Source organism: Schistocerca gregaria, chromosome X, assembly GCF_023897955.1.
Source record: "Schistocerca gregaria isolate iqSchGreg1 chromosome X, iqSchGreg1.2, whole genome shotgun sequence".
NCBI classification, from domain to species: domain Eukaryota; kingdom Metazoa; phylum Arthropoda; class Insecta; order Orthoptera; family Acrididae; genus Schistocerca; species Schistocerca gregaria.
In genome coordinates this window covers 640,024,143-640,047,648 of record NC_064931.1, presented here as the reverse complement: position 1 = coordinate 640,047,648, position 23,506 = coordinate 640,024,143, and the positions used below count along the sequence as shown (strand labels likewise).

Genomic DNA, 23,506 nt, shown 5'->3' with positions numbered 1-23,506 from the left:
CTCTTTGGAGCAGGGTGTTTTCCCCGATAGACTGAAATATGCCATTGTAAAACCAATGCATAAAAAGGGGGATACGTCGGATGTCAACAACTATCGCCTAATCTCTCTTCTGACAGCTGTATCAAACATTTTTGAGAAAGTAATGTATTCACGAGTAGCCTCCCATATTTGTAAAAATAAAGTACTAACAAAATGTCAGTTTGGTTTTCAGAAAGGCTTTTCAACAGAAAATGCTATATACGCTTTCACTGATCAAATATTAAATGCTCTGAATAACCGGACATCACCCATTGGTATTTTTTGTGATCTCTCAAAGGCCTTTGATTGTGTAAATCATGGAATTCTTTTAGATAAGCTAAATCATTATGGTTTGAGGGGGGGGGGGGGGGGGCAGTGCACAAATGGTTTAATTCATACTTAACTGGAAGAATGCAGAAAGTTGAAATAAGTGGTTCATGTAATGTTAAAACAACAGCTGATTCCTCAAACTGGGGAGGGGGGGGGGGGGCTAAATCAAGTACGGGGCCCCACAGGGTTCGGTCTTAGGGCCTTTACTGTTCTTGATATACATTAATGACTTACCATTCCACATTGGTGAAAATGCAAAGTTAGTTCTTTTTGCTGATGATACAAGTATAGTAATAACATCCAAGAACTAAGTGATGTAATTGTAAATGATGTTTTTCACAAAATTATGAAGTGGTTCTCAGCAAACGGACTCTCTTTAAATTTTGATAAAACACAGTATATACAGTTCCGTACAGTAAATGGCACAACTCCAGTAATAAATATAGACTTTGAACAGAAGTCTGTAGCTAAGGTAGAATTTTCAAATTTTTTAGATGTGGCCATTGATGAGAGGTTAAACTGGAAGCAACACATTGATAGTCTGCTGAAACGTCTAAGTTCAGCTATGTATGCTATTAGGGTTATTGCAAATTTTGGTGATAAGAATCTCAGTAAATTAGCTTACTATGCCTACTTTCATTCACTGCTTTCGTATGGCATCATATTCCGGGGTAATTCGTCGTTGAGTAGAAAAGTATTCATTGCTCAAAAACGTGTAATCAGAACAATTGCTGGAGCCCACCCACAGTCATCCCGCAGACATCTATTTAAGGATCTAGGGATCCTCACAGTTTATATATTCACTTATGAAATTTGTTGTTAATAATCCAACACAGTTCAAAAGTAATAGCAGTGTGCATAGCTATAACACCAGGAGAAAGAATGATCTTCACTATGCAGGGTTAAATCTGACTTTGGCACAGAAAGGGGTAAATTATGCTGCCACAAAAGTCTTTGATCACCTACCAAACAGCATCAAAAGCCTGACAGATAGTCAACCAACATCTAAAAATAAATTAAAAGAATTTCTAGATGACAACTCCTACTCATTGGCTGAATTTTTAGATATAAATTAAGGGAGGGGAAAAAAACTAGCTTGAACATTAGTGTCATGCAATATTTTGTGTAATGTAATATCTTGTACAGGCATCTTTTATTAACCTGACATGTTCCACATCATTACGAAGTGTAGTAATCATGACCTATGGAACAAGTACTAATCTAATCTAATCTAATCTAATCATGTCAAGTCTTATTCTCCATATCATAATCACGCAATGAAGGTAATTGCAAAGAGACTTTGCTAGTCTATTATTGTAGAACAGTAAATGTTCTCTGTTTTTCTCAGTTTGGTGATAGTTTTCGTTGCGCGCAGTACATGGCATTAGCATTAAGCTATAACATTATGTTTAAATTTAGCTTTACATGTGTGTCTAGAAGGTGTGTTTATCTTGTTTAGTTTCATTAAAAAGATCACAAGTAAAATAAAACTTTGTGGCAAGCTGTATGGAGGAATTCCTTAGAGAAAGTTGTGTACTTGGTGGATGTGAACAAAGTGCTCTATACCTATTCATATAATGATAACAAAGGCAACAGGTAACAGGTATGTTCAACTGACTTTGCATATTGCATACATGTCATGCTTAAAACTGTCTCATTGTCATTCCTTTAATCTTCAACACCTCTCATACTTGATTTCACATTGGCATCAAGTGATTAACATCTTCGTTTAGCTCCTTCCTATGGACTCCATCCGGTAATTTCACATTATAATTAAAAACAGACAAAAATAGTTTTGTTAAAAATCAGATGCACCATACCATGTACATTCCACATAAACACACTTTCAGTGTGATGTATACTGTTATTATCATACACTTGTACAGGGTGTTTCAAAAATGACCGGTATATTTGAAACGGCAATACAAACTAAACGAGCAGCGATAGAAATACACCATTTGTTGCAATATGCTTGGGACAACAGTACATTTTCAGGCAGACAAACTTTCGAAATTACAGTAGTTACAATTGTCAACAACAGATGGCGCTGCGGTCTGGGAAACACTATAGTACAATATTTTCCACATATCCACCATGCGTAGCAATAATATGGCGTAGTCTCTGAATGAAATTACCCGAAACCTTTGACAACGTGTCTGGCGGAATGGCTTCACATGCAGATGAGATGTACTGCTTGAGCTGTTCAATTGTTTCTGGATTCTGGCGGTACACCTGGTCTTTCAAGTGTCCCCAGAGAAAGAAGTCACAGGGGTTCATGTCTGGCGAATAGGGAAGCCAATCCACGCCGCCTCCTGTATGTTTCAGATAGCCCGAAGCAATCACACGATCATCGAAATATTCATTCAGGAAATTAAAGACGTCGGCCGTGCGATGTGGCCGGGCACCATCTTGCATAAACCACGAGGTGTTCACAGTGTCGCCTAAGGCAGTTTGTACCGCCACAAATTCACGAAGAATGTCCAGATAGCGTGATGCAGTAATCGTTTCGGATCTGAAAAATGGGCCAATGATTCCTTTGGAAGAAATGGCGGCCCAGACCAGTACTTTTTGAGGATGCAGGGACGATGGGACTGCAACATGGGGCTTTTCGGTTCCGCATATGCGCCAGTTCTGTTTATTTACGAAGCCGTCCAGGTAAAAATAAGCTTCGTCAGTAAACCAAATGCTGCCCACATGCATATCGCCGTCATCAATCCTGTGCACTATATCGTTAGTGAATGTCTCTTGTGCAGCAATGGTAGCGGCGCTGAGGGGTTGCCGCGTTTGAATTTTGTATGGATAGAGGTGTAAACTCTGGCGCATGAGACGATACATGGACTTTGGCGTCATTTGGACCGCAGCTGCAACACGGCGAACGGAAACCCGAGGCCGCTGTTGGATCACCTGCTGCACTAGCTGCGCGTTGCCCTCTGTGGTTGCCGTACGCGGTCGCCCTACCTTTCCAGCACGTTCATCCGTCACGTTCCCAGTCCGTTGAAATTTTTCAAACAGATCCTTTATTGTATCGCTTTTTGGTCCTTTGGTTACATTAAAGCTCCGTTGAAAACTTCGCCTTGTTGCAACAACACTGTGTTCTAGGCGGTGGAATTCCAACACCAGAAAAATCCTCTGTTCTAAGGAATAAACCATGTTGTCCACAGCACACTTGCACGTTGTGAACAGCACACGCTTACAGCAGAAAGACGACGTACAGAATAGCGCACCCACAGACTGTGTTGTCTTCTATATCTTACACATCACTTGCAGCGAAAATGTACTGTTGTCCCAAGCATATTGCAACAAACGGTGTATTTCTATCGCTGCTCGTTTAGTTTTTATTGCCGTTTCAAATATACCGGTCATTTTTGAAACACCCTGTACAAATACATGGGCCATAGTGTGGGATTTGGGGATTTAAAACCATAGATTGTCATAGTAAGATCAAAATATCACAAGATCATAACCATGATTTGTTGTGATAATTTTATTTTATTACTTGTAGTTTTCAGATGTTCTGGCTACCATTGTGTTGATTACATTGATGGCATTATTGTCACTGGTACTGTGAGGAAGCATCTACATCTACATACATACTCCGCAAGCCACCATATGGTTCGTGGTAGAGGGTACCTTGCACCGCTACTAGCATTCCCATTCCACTTGAAAAATGGCGCAAGGGAAAACTGACTGTCTATGCCTCTGTATTAACCCTAATTTCAAGTCATTCTGCAGTCAGCTGCAAATGCTAGTTCTCTAAATTTTCTCAATAGTTTTTCACAAAAAGAACATTGTCTACCCTTCTGGGATTTCCATTTGAGTTCATGTAGCATCTCCATAATACTTGGGATTTGATCGAACCTTCTGGTAACGAATGTAGCAGCATGCCTCCGTTTCTTACAGGTTTATCTGTAGCCTGACCTGGCGAGGAACCCAAACACTACAGCAGTACTTGAGAATGGGTTACACAAGTGTTCTGTACATGATTTCTTTTATGGATAAACTGCACTTTCCTAAAATTCTCGCGATAAATATAAGTCAACCACTCGCTTTCCCTTCTATTGACCTTACATGCTTCATTTGTTATTGCTTTGCAACATATTATGCATAGATGACTGCCCAAAAAGTAAACCACCAATACTTTATTTGAACATTGCAGGACTGTTTTTCCTTTTTCTAAATTTAGAGCTAGTTGCCATTCATCACACCAGATAGAAATTCTGCCTAGATCATCCTGTATCCTCCTACACTTACAGCATGATGACACTTTCCTAAGCACTAAGCATCATCAGGAAACAGTCCCAGATTGATGTGCACCCTATCTGTAAGATTGTTTATGTACAAGGGTTGTACCAAAAGTAAGGTTCCCAATGAGCTACAGACTCAAGAGAAGTTGCTAGGCTAAATCTGACAACAGTGCCGTTTGCAGTGGTTTCCCCCCTCTCGAGCCCACCTGTCCGCAATTTGCTATGTCACTCAGTGTTGGCTTGGCAGCCGTCAGAAATGGAAGTGTTGATTGCCGCTCCCGCCAAGTGCGAGGTTCAAGCAGTACTCCGGTTTCTCCACACAAGGAAGTTACCGCCCGTGGAGATTCATTGGCAGCTGACTGAGGTTTATGGTGAAGAGTGCATGTCCGTTCAGCACATCGGCAAATAGTGCAAGGCTTTTGCTGAGGGTCACGCGGAAGTTCACGATGAAGAACAGAGTGGAAGACCGCCGGTTTCAGATGTGATTGTCCAGAAGATCAACAGTGAGCTGCTCACAGATCGGAGGGTCACTGTCCATGAACTTGTTGAACACATTCCTGAAGCTTTCCACGGCTTAATTGAAAGAACTGTAACAGAAACCTTGGGTTATCACAAGGTGTGCGCTCGCTGAGTCCCCTGGATGCTGACTGACGGACACAAGGAGCAATGCCTTGACTGTGCTCACAAGTTTCTTCAACAATGTGAGGGGGGAGGCAACAAGGAGAAGTTGTTGGACTCTATCATCATGGGAGATGAAACGTGGATGTTTCATTACACCCCCAAAACAAAACAACAATCTCACCAGTGGGGTCACTCCAGTTCACCGCCACCAAAGAAATTCAAACAAACACAGTTGGCAGGAAAAGTTATGGTGAGTGTGTTTTGGGATCGGAAGGGGGTACTCCTCATTGATTTCATGCAGACGGGTATTGTGAAACATTGACCAAACTCCGGTGAGCAATCCAGAATTGCCAGAGAGGACGACTGATGGAGGGAGTAGTGCTTCTTCATGACAACATTCGACCCCATATTGCTCATCAAACACAGGAGCTTCTCAAGAAATTTGGGTGGATTGTTATGGCCCACCCCCCTTTGGCCCGGACTTAGCCCCCAACAATTATCACCTCTTTCCTGAGCTAAAGGAACACTTAGGTGGCAAACGCTTCAAGAGGGGTGATGAAGTCCGATCAGAGGTCACACGCTTCCTCAACGAGTTGGTGAGAGACATCTTCAACTCAGGAATATAAAAGATGGAGCACAGTCTTCAAAAGTGTGTCAAAAAAATTGAGACTGTGTTGAAAAATAGACAAAATTGTAAGCTTTACAATGATGCATAAATTGATAACCATAAACAATATCTTCTATTTGTAAACAAATATGGGAACCTTACTTTTGGTACAACCCTCATATATAGAGAACAAAACAAGTTATATCACACTTTTATGGGGCATAATGAACACATGCCATCTAGGACAACTCAATGGGTTCTATTACCTAAGGAGGCTTAGAGCCTCTCACATATCTGGGTACCTATTCCATATTTTTGTGTCTTTGTTACCAGTCTGCACTGGTAAGTGTGACAGTAAAAGCGTATTTCATACTCTAAATACTCACCTCAGCTTTGTCCACTTATATGCAAGGCAAGTGTAGTTCTGATCACTAATGTTTCACAAAATGTCATGGATACCATGCTGCCCCAGACAAAACGCCAACATTACAGTCAAGCCTATAGCATTAGCCTTAAAAACAGTTACTAGTACCCAAACTAACTATTCCCAAATAAAACAAGAGTTAGCAACTATAGTCTACACAATGAGAAATTTTATTTTTTCCTTTATGAAATAATATTACATTTGATAATCTTCTGAACTCCACGCCTAGCAACTACACTCCTGGAAATGGAAAAAAGAACACATTGACACCAGTGTGTCAGACCGACCATACTTGCTCCGGACACTGCGAGAGGGCTGTACAAGCAATGATCACACGCACGGCACAGCAGACACACCAGGAACTGCGGTGTTGGCCGTCGAATGGTGCTAGCTGCGCAGCATTTGTGCACCGCCGCCGTCAGTGTCAGACAGTTTGCCGTGGCATACGGAGTTCCATCGCAGTCTTTAACACTGGTAGCATGCCGCGACAGCGTGGACGTGAACCGTATGTGCAGTTGACGAACTTTGAGCGAGGGCGTATAGTGGGCATGCAGGAGGCCGGGTGGACGTACCGCCGAATTGCTCAACACGTGGGGTGTGAGGTCCCCACAGTACATCGATGTTGTCACCAGTGGTCGGCGGAAGGTGCACGTGCCCGTCGACCTGTGACCGGACCGCAGCGACGCATGGATGCACGCCAAGACCGTAGGATCCTACGCAGTGCCGTAGGGGACCGCACCGCCACTTCCCAGCAAATTAGGGACACTGTTGCTCCTGGGGTATTGGCGAGGACCATTCGCAAGCGTCTCCATGAAGCTGGGCTACGGTCCCGCACACCGTTAGGCCGTCTTCCGCTCACGCCCCAACATCGTGCAGCCCGCCTCCAGTGGTGTCGCGACAGGCGTGAATGGAGGGACGAATGGAGACGTGTCGTCTTCAGCGATGAGAGTCGCTTCTGCCTTGGTGCCAATGATGGTCATATGCGTGTTTGGCGCCGTGCAGGTGAGCGCCACAATCAGGACTGCGTACGACCGAGGCACACAGGGCCAACACCCGGCATCATGGTGTGGGGAGCGATCTCCTACACTGGCCGTACACCTCTGGTGATCGTCGAGGGGACACTGAATAGTGCACGGTACATCCAAACCGTCATCGAACCCATCGTTCTACCATTCCTAGACCGGCCAGGGAACTTGTTGCTCCAACAGGACAATGCATGTCCCCATGTATCCCGTGCCACCCAACGTGCTCTAGAAGGTGTAAGTCAACTACCCTGGCCAGCAAGATCTCCGGATCTGTCCCCCATTGAGCATGTTTGGGACTGGATGAAGCGTCGTCTCACGCGGTCTGCACGTCCAGCACGAACGCTGGTACAACTTAGGCGCCAGGTGGAAATGTCATGGCAAGCCATTCCGCAGGACTACATCCAGCATCTCTACGATCGTCTCCATGGGAGAATAGCAGCCTGCATTGCTGCAAAAGGTGGATATACACTGTACTAGTGCCGACATTGTGCATGCTCTGTTGCCTGTGTCTATGTGCCTGTGGTTCTGTCAGTGTGATCATGTGATGTGTCTGACCCCAGGAATGTGTCAATAAAGTTTCCCCTTCCTGGGACAAAGAATTCACGGTGTTCTTATTTCAATTTCCAGGAGTGTAGTAGATGCTTGTAGCAGTAAACACCAACACGCTTGGATAACAAGTTGTCAGCTGATTCATTCCACTAAATCATTAAGAATTTGCACGCTGGCAACCTGGAGCCCTGGGATTAAATTTCCTTTTGCTGCAGTGCGATGCACTATGACAACTTTGTTTCAAAAAAACTTCACATACTTATCCACCAAGCTTGACTAATGTATCTACATTCTAATGATCATTCTGTCTCGTTTCTTTATATGTTTGAATTGTTCTGCATGTGCAACAGCGACATAGTTTATTCTAAATCAAATTTTCATGATACACCAGAATTAATATTTCGTACACATACCTCGCTGAGTTATGAGCTATTCATTTTCAGTTTGGTAGGTTATCAACTAGTCCTGTGACAGTGGTGATCCCAAAGTGATACAGCCATTGCGAGTAAACCACAGTATAGTGGAGTACTACATCCGTTTTGGCCACAAAATCCAGTATTATGGCTTGTTCAAGTCAAGGCAAGTTTTTTTTCTGCAACAGAGTAGCAGCAGACTCCACATAATTCACACTAGTTGTCAGCCAGTTATACCATCATTATGTCGCAGAAGTACAAGAAATAATAACCATGCCTTCAGAGAATCATACCAGAGACAAGTACTTGTGCAAGAAGATATCAGGGAAGAAAGGCGTCTGGGTACCTCTGACATCTGCGCAGCAATGTTGGTGCATATACCACACCAGATGCACTGTTGTGCACACCATGGAGCAGCTGGCTGCCAGCTCAAGTAAAGGCCATTATACAATCACAGACATAGGTATCACCAGACATTGTAGGAGACCTGTTGGATAGAATCCAGGATATGATTGTGCCATCCACAAACAGTTCAACAGTGTTGGAATGCAGCAGCACATCAATGTATGAGATTGAAGCTCTGAGCAAACAAGTCATTGAGCTACTTTCTGACTGAAACACTATAAGACAATTTCAAAGTAGGTCCAGAAGTCACCCCTCTAAGAACTCTTCAGTAGCGGGCGGCATGAAATTTGTTGGTATCATTGAAAGATCAGAGACGAGGCACAGAAATGCCATTCACCCTGAGCTTCCCCAAACAGCAACGGCAATCAGAGGTAGGTGTACCTGATCGACAGTCACCATCCCTGCACCTTTTCGTAACTGATAGGAAGACAGGACAGAAGTTTTCTGTGGACACGGGTATAACGCGACCCCCAGGTGCTCAGATAAAGTTAAGTCACAGCATTGTGCACTACATTAACACCAATGCAGGCCCACAACTTCATGTAAGCCAAGATACCTAGCTCCAGATCTTTACGCTACTGCCAAAACAAATTTCAATGCAGTGTTGAAGGAAGGCAATTATATGCTCCTCCAGTAGTCCTGGTCATTGCCTTTGTTCTTGGTGCCAATAGAAAGTGGCACATGGCACCCATGCGGAGATTTCCACATCCCGTAACACTAGAACAATCTCAGATCACTATCCTGTGCCTGTATTAAGACACTACAACTACACATTACGTGGTGCAACTGTATTTAGTGTGCTAGACTGTGCTAAGGTGTACACACAATTCCTGTGGCTGAAAAGGACGTACTGAAGACGGCTATTAGTATACAGTTTGCCATTTTTGAGAGACAATTTATGACATTCAGTTTACGAAATTCTGCATAGACGTAGCAGAGGTTTATAGATTCAGTGCTACAAGGTTTGTTATATTGCTTCATGTATCTTATCAAAATTCTTGTTCTTTCGGCCACAGCAAGGTTGTGTCAATCACTGCCAAGTATGTTTTTGGGCAACCAGAAATCGCCGTTTTAGGCCATCTGATCTCATCAGCAGGATTGTTATCACTTCAGAAAAAATAGAAGCAATATTGAAGATTCCATGGCTGCAAACACCAAAAGAATTATGCCTCTTTCTGGGAATCCTCAGTATTTGCCAGTGTCCTGTACCATATTCACCAGAGGTTCAAGAACCTCTAACTGCACCATTGTCTGGCCCTAAAGTTAAGGGGAAAATTCCAGTACTGTAGACAGATGCTACGAGCATTGCTTTTGAGATAGCCAAGCAAAGTATAGTGAGTGCAGCACTCCTTGCACATCCCACATTACAAGCACCTCTTGCACTGGTGGTGGACAAAAGTCAAACCACGATTGACACAGCATTACAACAACACAAGAGATGATGTGTGGCAGCCACTCACATTTTACTAGGAGAAGCTCTCTCTGTCACAACAAAAACAGTGTGTATACTATCACAAACAACTTGCAGTTTACAAATCTATTAAATACTTTCGTATGTTGTAGGAGGAGAGTGAGTTTGCAGTTCACACAGGTTGCAAACCACTCATCTATGCCTTCACACAGAACAATGATAAATTCTCATCATGACAACTGGAATTTATTGTTCATTTTTGCCCCGATGTATGCCACATATCAAGAACTGGCAACATAGTAGTTGACTGCCTATCCTGTGTAAACACTATAATGGATGCCGTGGTTTTTACTCAGCTTGCCAAAGCACAACAGTAGGACCAGAAGCTATAGGATCTGCTTAAACACACTTCCTCCAACCTTCGGCTGAAAATGATTGCTGTTCCTGCCGTAAAGTTTCAAATGTCATATCTTGTTCATTTATATCTTCCTCAGTCCATGAACATGCTTCCAAGAGCCTGAAAAACTTATGTCATTCTGGTGTTACATAAACAGTTGGTAGAGCACTTGCCCGCGAAAGGCAAAAGGTCCCGAGTTCGAGTCTCGGTCGGGCACACAGTTTTAATCTGCCAGGAAGTTTCATATCAGCGCGCACTCTGCTGCAGAGTGAAAATCTCATTCTGGAAACATCCCCCAGGCTGTGGCTAAGCCATGTCTCCGCAATATCCTTTCTTTCAGGAGTGCTAGTTCTGCAAGTTTCGCAGAAGAGCTTCTGTAAAGTTTGGAAGGTTGGAGACGGATACTGGCAGAAGTAAAGCTGTGAGTACCGGACGTGAGTCGTGCTTCGGTAGCTCAGTTGGTAGAGCACTTGCCCGCGAAAGGCAAAAGGTCCCGAGTTCGAGTCTCGGTCGGGCACACAGTTTTAATCTGCCAGGAAGTTTCATATCAGCGCACACTCCGCTGCAGAGTGAAAATCTCATTCTGGAAACATCCCCCAGGCTGTGGCTAAGCCATGTCTCCGCAATATCCTTTCTTTCAGGAGTGCTAGTTCTGCAAGTTTCGCAGAAGAGCTTCTGTAAAGTTTGGAAGGTAGGAGACGGATACTGGCAGAAGTAAAGCTGTGAGTACCGGACGTGAGTCGTGCTTCGGTAGCTCAGTTGGTAGAGCACTTGCCCGCGAAAGGCAAAAGGTCCCGAGTTCGAGTCTCGGTCGGGCACACAGTTTTAATCTGCCAGGAAGTTTCAGTGAAACTGACTGTTAAACATTTTATGTGGTCCAGTGTGCAGAAAGTTTTTAGAACCTGGACTCGTGCATGGGTTCAATGTCAGCAAAACAAAGTATTTTGCCATGTTCTTGCATCTGTGTGATATTTCCCAGACACAGTTGCAAGATTTGCACATGTACAAATTGATGTTGTAGGACCATTAGCGCCCTCAAAAGGCCAATGAAATCTGTTAAAAGCAATCAACTGCTTTATGAACTGGTTGGAAGCCATACAACTAAACAATATTTCAGAGAAAACATTAGCCACTGTCTTTAACCAGGTTACAAGCTGTCACCCGGTAAGTAAATAGAATGACTGAATGCTGGCACTGGTCATTAAAAGCTGCATTAATGTGTCATAAGTCAAATTGGACAACAGCCTTACCATTGGTCTTGCTCAGTCTACATAATGCTTGCAAATTTGATGTGGAATCCTCAATGCCTGAGCTAATTTATGGAGAGGTACTACAGTTTCCTGGCAAATTCATTGATCCCTGCATGGTCTCGATGAAGGGCACAAATCAAATCCAACATCGAGGCATGGAACATCATAAACGTTTGTGCACCGCAAATTACAGATTTGCACACATGTGATGTTACACAGGGATAGAACGAAGCCGGCACTGACACCTCTATACACAGGCCCTCATTGTGCCATTGGCAGACGTGAAGAAAAAAATAGACATTTCAGTTAACAGAAAACCCAGTACTGTCTCCATTGACTGGGTAAGCCATCCTTTCTGTTGCCAGAATTGCAACAAAAAGCATGCACAATGCAACCAGCCACAATCTGCATCTCTAGTACAGCAACCTCCACTGGAAGCAGAAGATCAACTACAGTGCCAAACGCATTCTAGACCATGCACACAGTTCCTGGTGCGATTCGTGGGGGACATTCCACTCTCCCCGAGGGCTTGATGTAGCAACAGATGTCAACAACCCCCAATAACAAGTCAACAGCTGACTTATTGGGCTAAGCTGTCAAAAACGTTTGTGTGCTGGCTACCAGTAGCGCTGTGATTAAATTTCTCTTTGCTGCAGTGCGACACTTTGACACTTTTGTTCTGAAAAAACTTCTTGCATCTACCGATCAAGCTTGACTGACATAACTGCCTTGTGACAATCATTCTGTCTTGTTTCATTGTGTGTCTGCATTGTTCTGCGACAGTGACCTAAATAAAATGTTGTTTATGATACACCAGAATTAATATTTTGTATCTGTATCTGGCTGAGTTACAAGCACTTCATATTCAGTTGGGAATGCTATCAACTAATCTTGCGACATGCTTTTTGAAATCGTGTCATATCTTAAACAAAAGATAGTGGATCAAAAATATTCATTTATTTAATGTTTGGACATCTTTATAACACCATGCATGTAAAATCGTTTGGATATTAAGTAAATATCATTTTTGTGAAGTATTTAAGAAAACATTTCAAAAGAAATTCCACTTATTTGCAGATCATAATCTGCTTTTAGCCTAATTCAGACCATGGTTTTAACTGCCTGAAAAATGTCTCACAGACTGCAGTGTTGTGGGACTTTTCTGAGGAACTGCAACTACAACTACAAACTTGATTGTAGATTAACAAGTCAACAAGCCCATGCTGAAGCACTATTCCCCCTATCAAGATTACTGTTTAAAAATGGGAAGGGCATGTGATTACAGGATGACTCCAGCATGTAGATCAGTCTCACAGGATTCTCCATAACATCACCTATAGTTGCACATGCAACAGCAGAAAACTCTCTGGACCGTATCTCTGATGATGCAACATGGCTTGTTACTGTGAATGGCATGACCAGCCTTGGTATACACTTATAAAATAACTTCCCCCACAGCTACAGAGCTACTGATTATCTTCACTATTGTGGAGACTGTAAGAAACATTGTGTCTCACAATGGTCCTAAGTTCACTGGATCCATATTCACAACCTTTTACCAGAAGAATGACTTAGAACACATTATCATGCCACCTTCTCAGTTACCTTGGAACAGAGAACCTGAAAGGTATGTCAGAACTTTAAAAAGCAAAAGAATAGTCCTAGGCAACACCGACACTGAAGGTGCTCTCACAACATTGCTAGGCATAGCCAGGTCCAATCTCTTCCACGGCCACTATCCACCAGAGCTGCTATGTGGCTTTCGGCACCAGATCTTGCTAGCACAATAAGTGAAAATTAAAAGATAAGTGATTGTACATATTATTAACCAGTTGTGCTTCATATAGAAATGAAAAAGTAGCTGTATCATGGGGATGTGATCTCCATTTCAGAAAAAAATTATTATTATAATTTCTGTGTATTATGCAACCTGATGTAAGCATTTGAATTTGAAGCTAGTTACGCAGCTTGTGTTTAAGATAGATTGCTTTTTTTTTTCTTTTAAAGCAAAGTGGATTCAATTCCAAATCTTACAATCTCGAAATATCTCGGATGATGAGTGGGAATCGAACTGGAGATCACCATGTCTGATGCCAATGACAATAGCCAGTAGACAATTGAGATGGTCTCTATTTTAGATGCTTATGAAATTACTGTAGTGTGAATGTTAAGTTTTTATGTGATGTCTAAGTAAGTCTGTACACTATTTATTGGTGGGGATTTTGTCATGTTGAGTGGTCCTTTATAGAAATTGTTTACATTCAGTTTTGTTGTTTCAACCACTTTTACGTTAAGCTGTAAACACAGTTTCTTGTAGCTGACCCGTATATTGTGATCATTGTAAAAAGTAATTTTAATATGATGCTCCCCTTGGTTTGGAGTTTCCTGTATTTGATTTTGTTTTGTATAAGTTCATTTTGAATGTTAGTCTTTTCCTGTCTTTCAAGACCAATCGTTGTATTAAGACAACTTTTTTATTTTGCAGTTTACCCAGCAATTGACACGTCTGATGACGAAGATAATACTTTCAAATCGAGAGGAAAACGAAACATGGATGAATCATGGTCTCCTAGGGCAAGATTAGGCCCATTGCTTCCAAAGACAGATAGGCCTTTGAGAGAAGGGACAAAGAAACAGTGTGTTGAAAAAGTTCTTGAGGCCGCAGCTGCCAAGCGGGCAGTTGTACCAGTGAGTGAAATTGTACGCTTGCAAGTATAATTCTGAAACTTATACATCCCCTAGAATATTTTGTTTAAAACAAGACTATTATTATTATTATTTTATTTGTTATTTATACTTGGTCCATGCTGTGAAATTTTTTTAGTGATCCAACCACTTCTTATTCACTTTTTGATAACTCTCCACAGTGCAAAATCTTAAATAAAAGTGTCAGATACATGGACAGGGGTTGGTCAAAGGGAAAAAAGAAAACCGAAACAAAATCTGCTCTTGCAGAAAGTATGTAAACACACACACACACACACACACACACACACACACACATGCACACAAACTAACTAACTCTTTTCAGTTTCTAGTTGATGGTGAAGGTCTACATTTCTCTGCTTCAGTTAATGTAAATGTAAAACAAGCAAACTGATGGAAAGAGTAGACCAAATGACAATCACAAGAGCAAGCAAATGATGATTTTTCAGTCCGTTAAGGATTTCAACAGAGATGACGAGCTTCATGATGGGTGCAGTGGGACATGTGTGTGCTATTTGAGGGATGAATTCCAAGATGATATGGTCCTTATGTGTGATCCTGAGCAATACTGTATTTAAGGAAGAAATAAGGGGATCACTCAGTTTCTGGTGTCTTTAAAAAGTGTCAATTCTGAAACAGAATATCATATTGGACTGTAAGAATTGCCAGTGATATAACTATTTTATGTCACAGGATTAGAATAACATGTTGAAAGAAATTTATTCAGCCAGTTTTGATTCCTGTCAGCATTGTCATACCACCACTATGATATTGGGATGTTCCTTTTTGGAATGAGCCTTTCCAAATTTTTCATGCTCTCCATATGTGAACACATTGGTTCTCAGGAGTGGGAATAAATTGCAACTCATCAGAGAAGGAAATTTTTCCACTGAAATGTCTCCATTTGGTGTATTACCCACATTCCCATCATTATTCAATGTTCCACTATGTGACATCTTTGGATACTTTGTGTTGAGCTGTTAATGGGGGACACACCACTGGCACATATGCAGAGATGCCAATGTCAGAGATGGGTGTGGACAGTTTTCATTGATATAGTGTGTCCTGCAACTGTTTCCAGGATTTTTCTGCAGTGGAGCTTGTAATGAAATTTTGCTGTTCATCTTGTGCTTGGATTCTCAGTCATTGAGAGATGAATGAACTCAAAGATTTTCTGTGTCTACGACATCTAGTTTCTTTTGGCAAAGATAGTTTAAACACTTAGAGAGTAATAACTCTTAATAGTTGTTCATTAATATACACCGTATGATCAAAAGTATCTGGACACCTATTAGTGGACATCAATATGAGGTACATCCACCCTTCACCTTTATGACAGCTTGAACTCATGATGGGGACACTTTAAGTGTGGTGTCTGAATGTCTGGGGAGGAAAGGCAGCCTATTCGTCCACAAGAGCTGAAGCCAGATAAGGTAGTGATGTTGGAAGCTCTGTGGTCTGGAGAAAAGTCAGTGTTATAACAGTTAACTAACAGCTAACTAACAGTTGGAGCTAGGTCAGGATTCTGGACAGTCCAGTCCATTTCAAGAATGTTGTTGTTCATAATATATTGCCTCACAAATGTGCTTTATGATAGGGTAAATTGTCAGTTTGGATTCCGTAAAAATGTTGGAACACACGAGGCTATACTGACCCTATGACTTACCTTAGAAGATAGATTAAGGAAAGACGAACCTATGCTTGTAGCATTTGTGGACTTAGATAAAGCTTTTGACAACATTGACTGGAATACTTTTTCAAATTCTGAAGGTGTCAAGGGTCAAATACAGTGAGTGAAAGGCTATTTACAATTTGTACAGAAACCAGATGATAATTACAAGAGTCAAGAGCATGAAAGGGAAGCGGTGGTTGGGAAGGGAGTGAGACAGGGTTGTGGCCTACCCTGATGTTACCCAATCTGTATATTGAGCAAGCAGTAAAGGGAACAAAAGAGAAATTTTAAGTAGGGATTAAAATCTGTGGAGAAGAAATAAAAACTTTGAGGTTTGCCGATGACATTGTAATTTTGTCAGAGACAGCAAAGGACCTGGAAGAGCAATTGAATGGAATGGACGGTGTCTTCAAAGGAGGATATAAGATGAACATCAACAAAAGCAAAACAAGGATAATGGAATGTAATCGAATTATATCAGGTGATGCAGAGGGAATTAAATTAGGAAATGAGACACTTAAAGTAGTAGATGAGTTTTGCTATTTGGGGAGCAAAATAACTGATGATGGCCAAAGTAGAGCGGATATAAAATGTAGACTGACAATGGCAAGGAAAGTATTTCTGAAGAAGAAAAATTTGTTAAGATTGGGTAAAGATTAAAGTATCGGGAAGTTTTTTCTGAAAGTATTTGTATGGAGTGTAGCCATGTATGGAAATGAAACATGGACAATAAATAGTGTAGACGAGAAGAGAATAGAGACTTTTGAAATGTGGTGCTACAGGAGAATCCTGAAGATTAGGTGGGTAGATCACATAACTAATGAGGAGGTCCTGAATAGAATTGGGGAGAATCAGAATTTGTGGCACAACCTGACTAAAAGAAGGTATCGGTTGGTAGAACACATTGTGAGGCATTAAGGGAGCACCAATGTAGTATTGGAGGGAAGCAAGGAGGGTAAAAATCATAGAGGGAGACAAAGAGATGAATAGACTAAGCAGATTCCGAAGGATGTAAGTTTCAGTAGTTACTCAGAGATGAAGCAGCTCACACAGGATAGAGTAGTGTGGAAAGCTTGCAAACCAGTCTATGGACTGAAGACAACAACAACAAATTATCAGACTGATAAGTCATCACCTCTGAGCTGTTACTCTAATATAGGCATTACATAGTGCTGTAAAATGTGTTCACATCCTTAGCATTTTCTTAAGTGCAATAAGGAGACCATACCCTAACCACGAGAAATACCCCCATACCGTAACACTACCTTCTCTGTACTTCACTGTTGGCACTATACATGATGGTAGATAACGATCTCCAAGCATCTGCCAAACCCAAAGCCTTCCATCATGTTACCCCAGGATATAATGTGATTCATTGCTCCAAATCCCTTGTTTCCAGCCATTCACTGTCCAGTGACATTGCTCTTTACACCACCTGAAGCATCACTAAGCATTGATTACAGAAATGTGTGACTTATTAGGAGCTGCTCAATCATCGTACCCCATTCTTTTCATCTCCCTGTGCACAGTCATTGTGCTAGTTGAATTGGTGGCAGCCCTTTGAAACTCACAAGTAATTATTTCTGCTGATTGCATGCAACTTTTATCAACCATCCTCCACAATGCCGAATGGTTCTTTCATGTTTACATTTCAGACTCGCAACACTAACAAGTCAACTTGGTGGGCAGATTTAGAATGGTTGAAATATCCTCCATGTGTTTGTTATTCAGGTGGCATTCAATGACTAGTCCATGTTCGAAGTCACTGAGCTTTCCTCACTGATCCATTTTGCTGTTACTGCTTCTCTACTGACAACACAGTACTGTCCGCCTCCTTTTATGCTGGCGGGTCCACTTTTCATGGTATCTAGTGGTCAATTATGCATTAGATAGAGGTGTTGGATACTTCTGATCACATAGTGTATTAAATCAGAGAATACTTTCTGCTGAACTTTGTAGTATTTTCGTTTCACTAGTGATTATTTACTACAGATGGGGTACTATTTTACAATCACAGACATTACTACTCTGTAAAGAAAACACTAATTCAAAATAATTGAAGAGTGTGTGGCAAAAAAAAGAAAAAATTAATTAATTAATTAATAAAAATAAAAATATAGAAATAATGAATATCATTAGACATGTAAGCCTTTATTGTTAATATTGTAACTATTCTTAAGGGATGATTTCTGCTCCATAGCCTCCGAAGAGACCATACAATAAGAAAAAAGTGAAGTACAGTGCTGCGTTAGCTCAGCAGCCAACGAGTACAGTGTCAGCATTGGGGATGTTCCCATCCGCAAGGAATGGTGATATTCAAAAATGTAGGTGTAATTTTTTCTTCTAAGAAACTATTCATAACATTTGTACTGTTGTGTTGGTGTCATACTTTCACACCCGCCTTCCTGTCTGCTTACCACAACTGTCTTTCACCACATCTGCCTCTGCCGCCGCCCCCCCCTCCCCCTCGCCAATGTTTATTCCTGAGCCAGTGTTTCTCCATCCCCTGTCATCCCATCCTCTGATCGTCTGTCCCCCACTACCACCACCAATACTGCATTTTTTCCCCACTCTTCATAACTCAGAGATAGAAACTAGAGAGAGAGAGAGAGAGAGAGAGAGAGAGAGAGAGAGAGAGAGAGAGGAGTAAGGAGTAGATAATGTCTTCTTCCACATACTTTACATACAAAAGAACTGGTCTGTGTGGAATATACACTCCTGGAAATTGAAATAAGAACACCGTGAATTCATTGTCCCAGGAAGGGGAAACTTTATTGACACATTCCTGGGGTCAGATACATCACATGATCACACTGACAGAACCACAGGCACATAGACACAGGCAACAGAGCATGCACAATGTCGGCACTAGTACAGTGTATATCCACCTTTCGCAGCAATGCAGGCTGCTATTCTCCCATGGAGACGATCGTAGAGATGCTGGATGTAGTCCTGTGGAACGGCTTGCCATGCCATTTCCACCTGGCGCCTCAGTTGGACCAGCGTTCGTGCTGGACTTGCAGACCGCGTGAGACGACGCTTCATCCAGTCCCAAACATGCTCAATGGGGGACAGATCCGGAGATCTTGCTGGCCAGGGTAGTTGACTTACACCTTGTAGAGCACGTTGGGTGGCACGGGATACATGCGGACGTGCATTGTCCTGTTGGAACAGCAAGTTCCCTTGCCGGTCTAGGAATGGTAGAACGATGGGTTCAATGACGGTTTGGATGTACCGTGCACTGTTCAGTGTCCCCTCGATGATCAGCAGAGGTGTACGGCCAGTGTAGGAGATCGCTCCCCACACCATGATGCCGGGTGTTGGCCCTGTGTGCCTCGGTCGTATGCAGTCCTGATTGTGGCGCTCACATGCATGGCGCCAAACACGCATACGACCATTATTGGCACCAAGGCAGAAGCGACTCTCATCGCTGAAGACTACACGTCTCCATTCGTCCCTCCATTCATGCCTGTCGCGACACCACTGGAGGCGGGCTGCACGATGTTGGGGCGTGAGCGGAAGACGGCCTAACGGTGTGCGGGACCGTAGCCCAGCTTCATGGAGACGCTTGCGAATGGTCCTCGCCGATACCCCAGGAGCAACAGTGTCCCTAATCCACTGTGTAGGATCCTACGGTCTTGGCGTGCATCCGTGCGTTGCTGCGGTCCGATCCCAGGTCGACGGGCACGTGCACCTTCCGCCGACCACTGGCGACAACATCGATGTACTGTGGAGACCTCACGCCCCACGTGTTGTGCAATTCGGCGGTACGTCCACCCGGCCTCCCGCATGCCCACTATACGCCCTCGCTCAAAGTCCGTCAACTGCACATACGGTTCAAGTCCACGCTGTCGCGGCATGCTACCAGTGTTAAAGACTGCGATGGAGCTCCGTATGCCACGGCAAACTGGCTGACACTGACGGCGGCGGTGCACAAATGCTGCGCAGCTAGCGCCATTCGACGACCAACACCGCGGTTCCTGGTGTGTCCGCTGTGCCGTGCGTGTGATCATTGCTTGTACAGCCCTCTCGCAGTGTCCGGAGCAAGTATGGTGGGTCTGACACACCGGTGTCAATGTGTTCTTTTTTCCATTTCCAGGAGTGTATGTATATATATGAGGCCTTGGGGAAATACTTTGTAATATACTAGTGGTGACTTTCCTGTGTGGAATATTTCAAAATCTGTTTTTTCTTTCTTTTGTTTTTCACTTCTTTTTTCCTACATAGTTTTTTGTGTGCAAACAAGATTTTGCCGATTTGTATCTTCGACAACAAGGTCATTAGCGTTTTAATGAACCCTTGAGTTAAGTTAGGTGGTTGTTTTTAAAAATATGTGATTAAAATTTTTATCAAAACAGTTACTTGTCATTTTTTATGAAAATATGACACATACAGTTGTGTGTGACGAGATATTGAAATGAATTTCCATAAAAATTCTCTATGATTTTCTCACATGATTAGTGAGTGACACATTCTACATCCAGTACATTTCAACAACATTTTTAGCACAGTGGATGTCAATGTGTTTCAGTTTATTGTCCACTACTGAATGCTGCATGTCTGTCTTTCATGAGAACTAGGGACTGTCTGAGCACAACTGCATTATTGTGTAGTTTGAAACTTTTTTCTGGTTAAAACAAAGCAAAAATGGTAATTGTATTTAGTTTCTTAAGCGTTCTAATGTGAAAGGAAAACAATAATGTGTAAAGAGAAACATTGTATAAATATATTTTCAGTTTAATTTGTGAGTAAATGAAATCCTTCGATAGCATTGTTACAGAAAAGTCAATCCCTTCACTTCTTTGCAAAACAAAACAGAGGGTGGTAGTGGTTAAGGCTCACATTCAAGAAAATCTGGTCCTGAAGACTTAGCTTTTCTGTTGTTTCACAAAATGAGCTAAGGTGAATGCCAGGACACTGTGGTTTCTTCCATCATTGATGCCCTACCTGAAATTGCACACATCTCTAATGACTGTGTTGCAGGCATTAAAACATGATCCTCTTTTCTTTCTTTTATAGAAACAAAACAAAGGCCATTAAAGTATATGAGTAGGTTTCTAATGCCCATAAAGTAGTAATATGTTGAAATTAATGATCCTTAAATGGCCTATACTTGACTGAACTTCAGAACAGATCCAAACAGTCCACAGTGAAATATGAACAACTGCCTTTCATGTATTTTAAACATTTTATTTGTCTGTTACTAGTAAAGAAAGAACTTTGCTCTCACTTTATTGAAACAAAAGTACTTAATCCATGATTACATTGGAATCTTTTATGATAGAGAAACATTTCCTTAATTTATCAGAATATGTAGTATCCAGTGACATCTGCCAGTTGCATTATGTATTTTCTTTCTTGTTTTAGATCGAAAGCCGAAAAAAGGAATGGCAACAGTAAAGCAACGCCTTGGAAAAATTTTAAAAATACATAGATTAAAATTTTGATGATAAGTTCCTTCAGTGATTGCATGTGTGTGTGTGGCAAGGAGCTTACAAACTCACTCAAGGTTCAAATGGTCATCTGTTCTCTCGTGCGACTGGATGCGTGCAGAAAGTTAGAAAATACTTTGTTATGGTTTATTACTGTGACTTCAAAAATCAGTGTTCACCATACACCAAAATATATTTGGTTGGGTGGTGAATGAGAGTGATAGTTATTATTTATACATTATAATTTAACTGACTGTACACTTTCTTTCATTCTTTCACCCCCCCCCCCACGATGTCTTTTTTTTTTTTTTTTTTTTTTTTTTCTTCCAAGCTGTCCTATCATTTTCTGACTTTTTTATTTATTTATTTACTTTGTATAAAATTATGTGTACTATGTTACTACATCTGTTGTCCTGTTTTATATATGTTTGTGTCTATGATTCTCACATGGCTATGGAATGGCTTGACAACTGTCAAATTTTATGCTAGTCCTCCAGTTGCTTGAAATGATTAATAAACCATTTCTGAGTGGCTTCAATTTGAACACAAATAACCTTTCAGATGGACTGACTTTGTACATACCTTAAAATGCATTTATAATCAATATTAGCAGTATGAGAATGTACAGATCAAAAAGCAACAGCTTTTAAACAATATATTGAGTGAGGTGGTGCAGTGGGTAGCACACTGGACAGTTCAAATCCACATCTGGCCATCCAGATTTTGGTGTAGCACACTGGACAGTTCAAATCCACATCTGGCCATCCAGATTTTGGTTTTGCTCAATTACCAAAATTGCTCCTGGTAAGCGACAGTTGCCCTGATAGGAAATGGCCAATTTGCTTCCCCATCCTTGATGTATTTCGAGCATGTGCTCCGTCTCTAATGACTGTTAAATCCAAATATTTTCCCTTCCTTCCTTCTGTACTTGAAAAAACATGACTACATTCCTAACCATAAAATTAGTGCCTAACATAAAGATATGTTACACACATACAGCACTGTGATTGTAAGCATAACTGATTATGTTGTGGACAGCAACTGCTTATATGGTCCAGAGTCTGTGACTGTGCCAGACATTAGAGTGTCGCAAAGGAGTGATCACTTCTACATGTGTCATCAGAAAGCATGATAATGTAAAAATATGAAATTGAGATGAAAGCAGTAGTTACAGATGCTATGTATCAGATGACTTGCATTCCATACTAATACAGTGGTTTCATGTAGCGTATAATAGCAAAAAGGTGTTTCTGACTAGAAGACATTATTTGATAAAAGTTAAACATGGGAAAGAAAGACTAAAGTGCTTGTAGGAGAAAGTCATTTGATACTTGTTTCCTTCATGAGACACTCACAAATTACCCTATTGTGGCTCTTTTCCGTCTTCCTCATTTTTCAGACACCAAACCATATAAACAGTTACTGCTTGTGCCACAATTACATATGTTTCTCCTGCTGTAATGTATGTGTGCACTTTAGCAGTATGTTTGGCTGTACTGCATGCCTTTGGGGTTGTTTGTTACAATCTGTTGCTTTTTTAGTCTATATACTCTTGTAGTGTTTTAATTAAAACAGATTTTGAGTGATCAATAAATCATTTCAAGTAACTTGAGTGGTTCTATCAGTACCATATTGTGTCATATCATTTCATTTTATTTCTTTTTTTTTCTGTGAGCATAGCTTTGTATCGCACTTTTATTTCTTTTTACTTCCTCAAAACTTCTTTTTCCAAGTTCTTGTGCTTTAAACAGTTGCATTACTATGTAAATTCAAATGTTTACTTCATTATGGGCTTGTAATGTGTAATCATACAGCATCTGAACTGAAAACAGAGCTTGAAATTTCATTTCCATATGTAGTTTTAATGCAGTGATGTTCAACTTCAGTTTTCTATTTTTGACACGTTTCTCAGAAATTTTATAACGATAATTGACATTTGATCAGTATTGGTTGTGAATTGTCTCCAGTGTAAAATTGAAATTGTGTTAAGAGTTGTTTTAAT

General features: G+C 41.5%; 1 protein-coding gene across 3 annotated transcripts in view; it reads left to right on the top strand.

The window, feature by feature from the left end:
• The window catches only part of LOC126298228 (lysine-specific demethylase 7B-like), a 182,137-nt gene extending 159,026 nt beyond the window's left edge, over window positions 1-23,111 (top strand). Inside the window, exons 15-17 of one of the 3 annotated variants that reach the window (XM_049989533.1) lie at window positions 14,180-14,394; window positions 18,273-18,396; window positions 21,440-23,111. In XM_049989533.1, coding sequence (XP_049845490.1) covers window positions 14,180-14,394; window positions 18,273-18,396; window positions 21,440-21,519 — 419 coding nt within the window. In that variant the 3' untranslated portion in view covers window positions 21,520-23,111. The remainder of the gene's footprint in view (window positions 1-14,179; window positions 14,395-18,272; window positions 18,397-21,439) is intronic. The other 2 variants (XM_049989535.1, XM_049989534.1) reach the window with 2 other exon arrangements.
• Window positions 23,112-23,506: the final 395 nt, after the last annotated feature.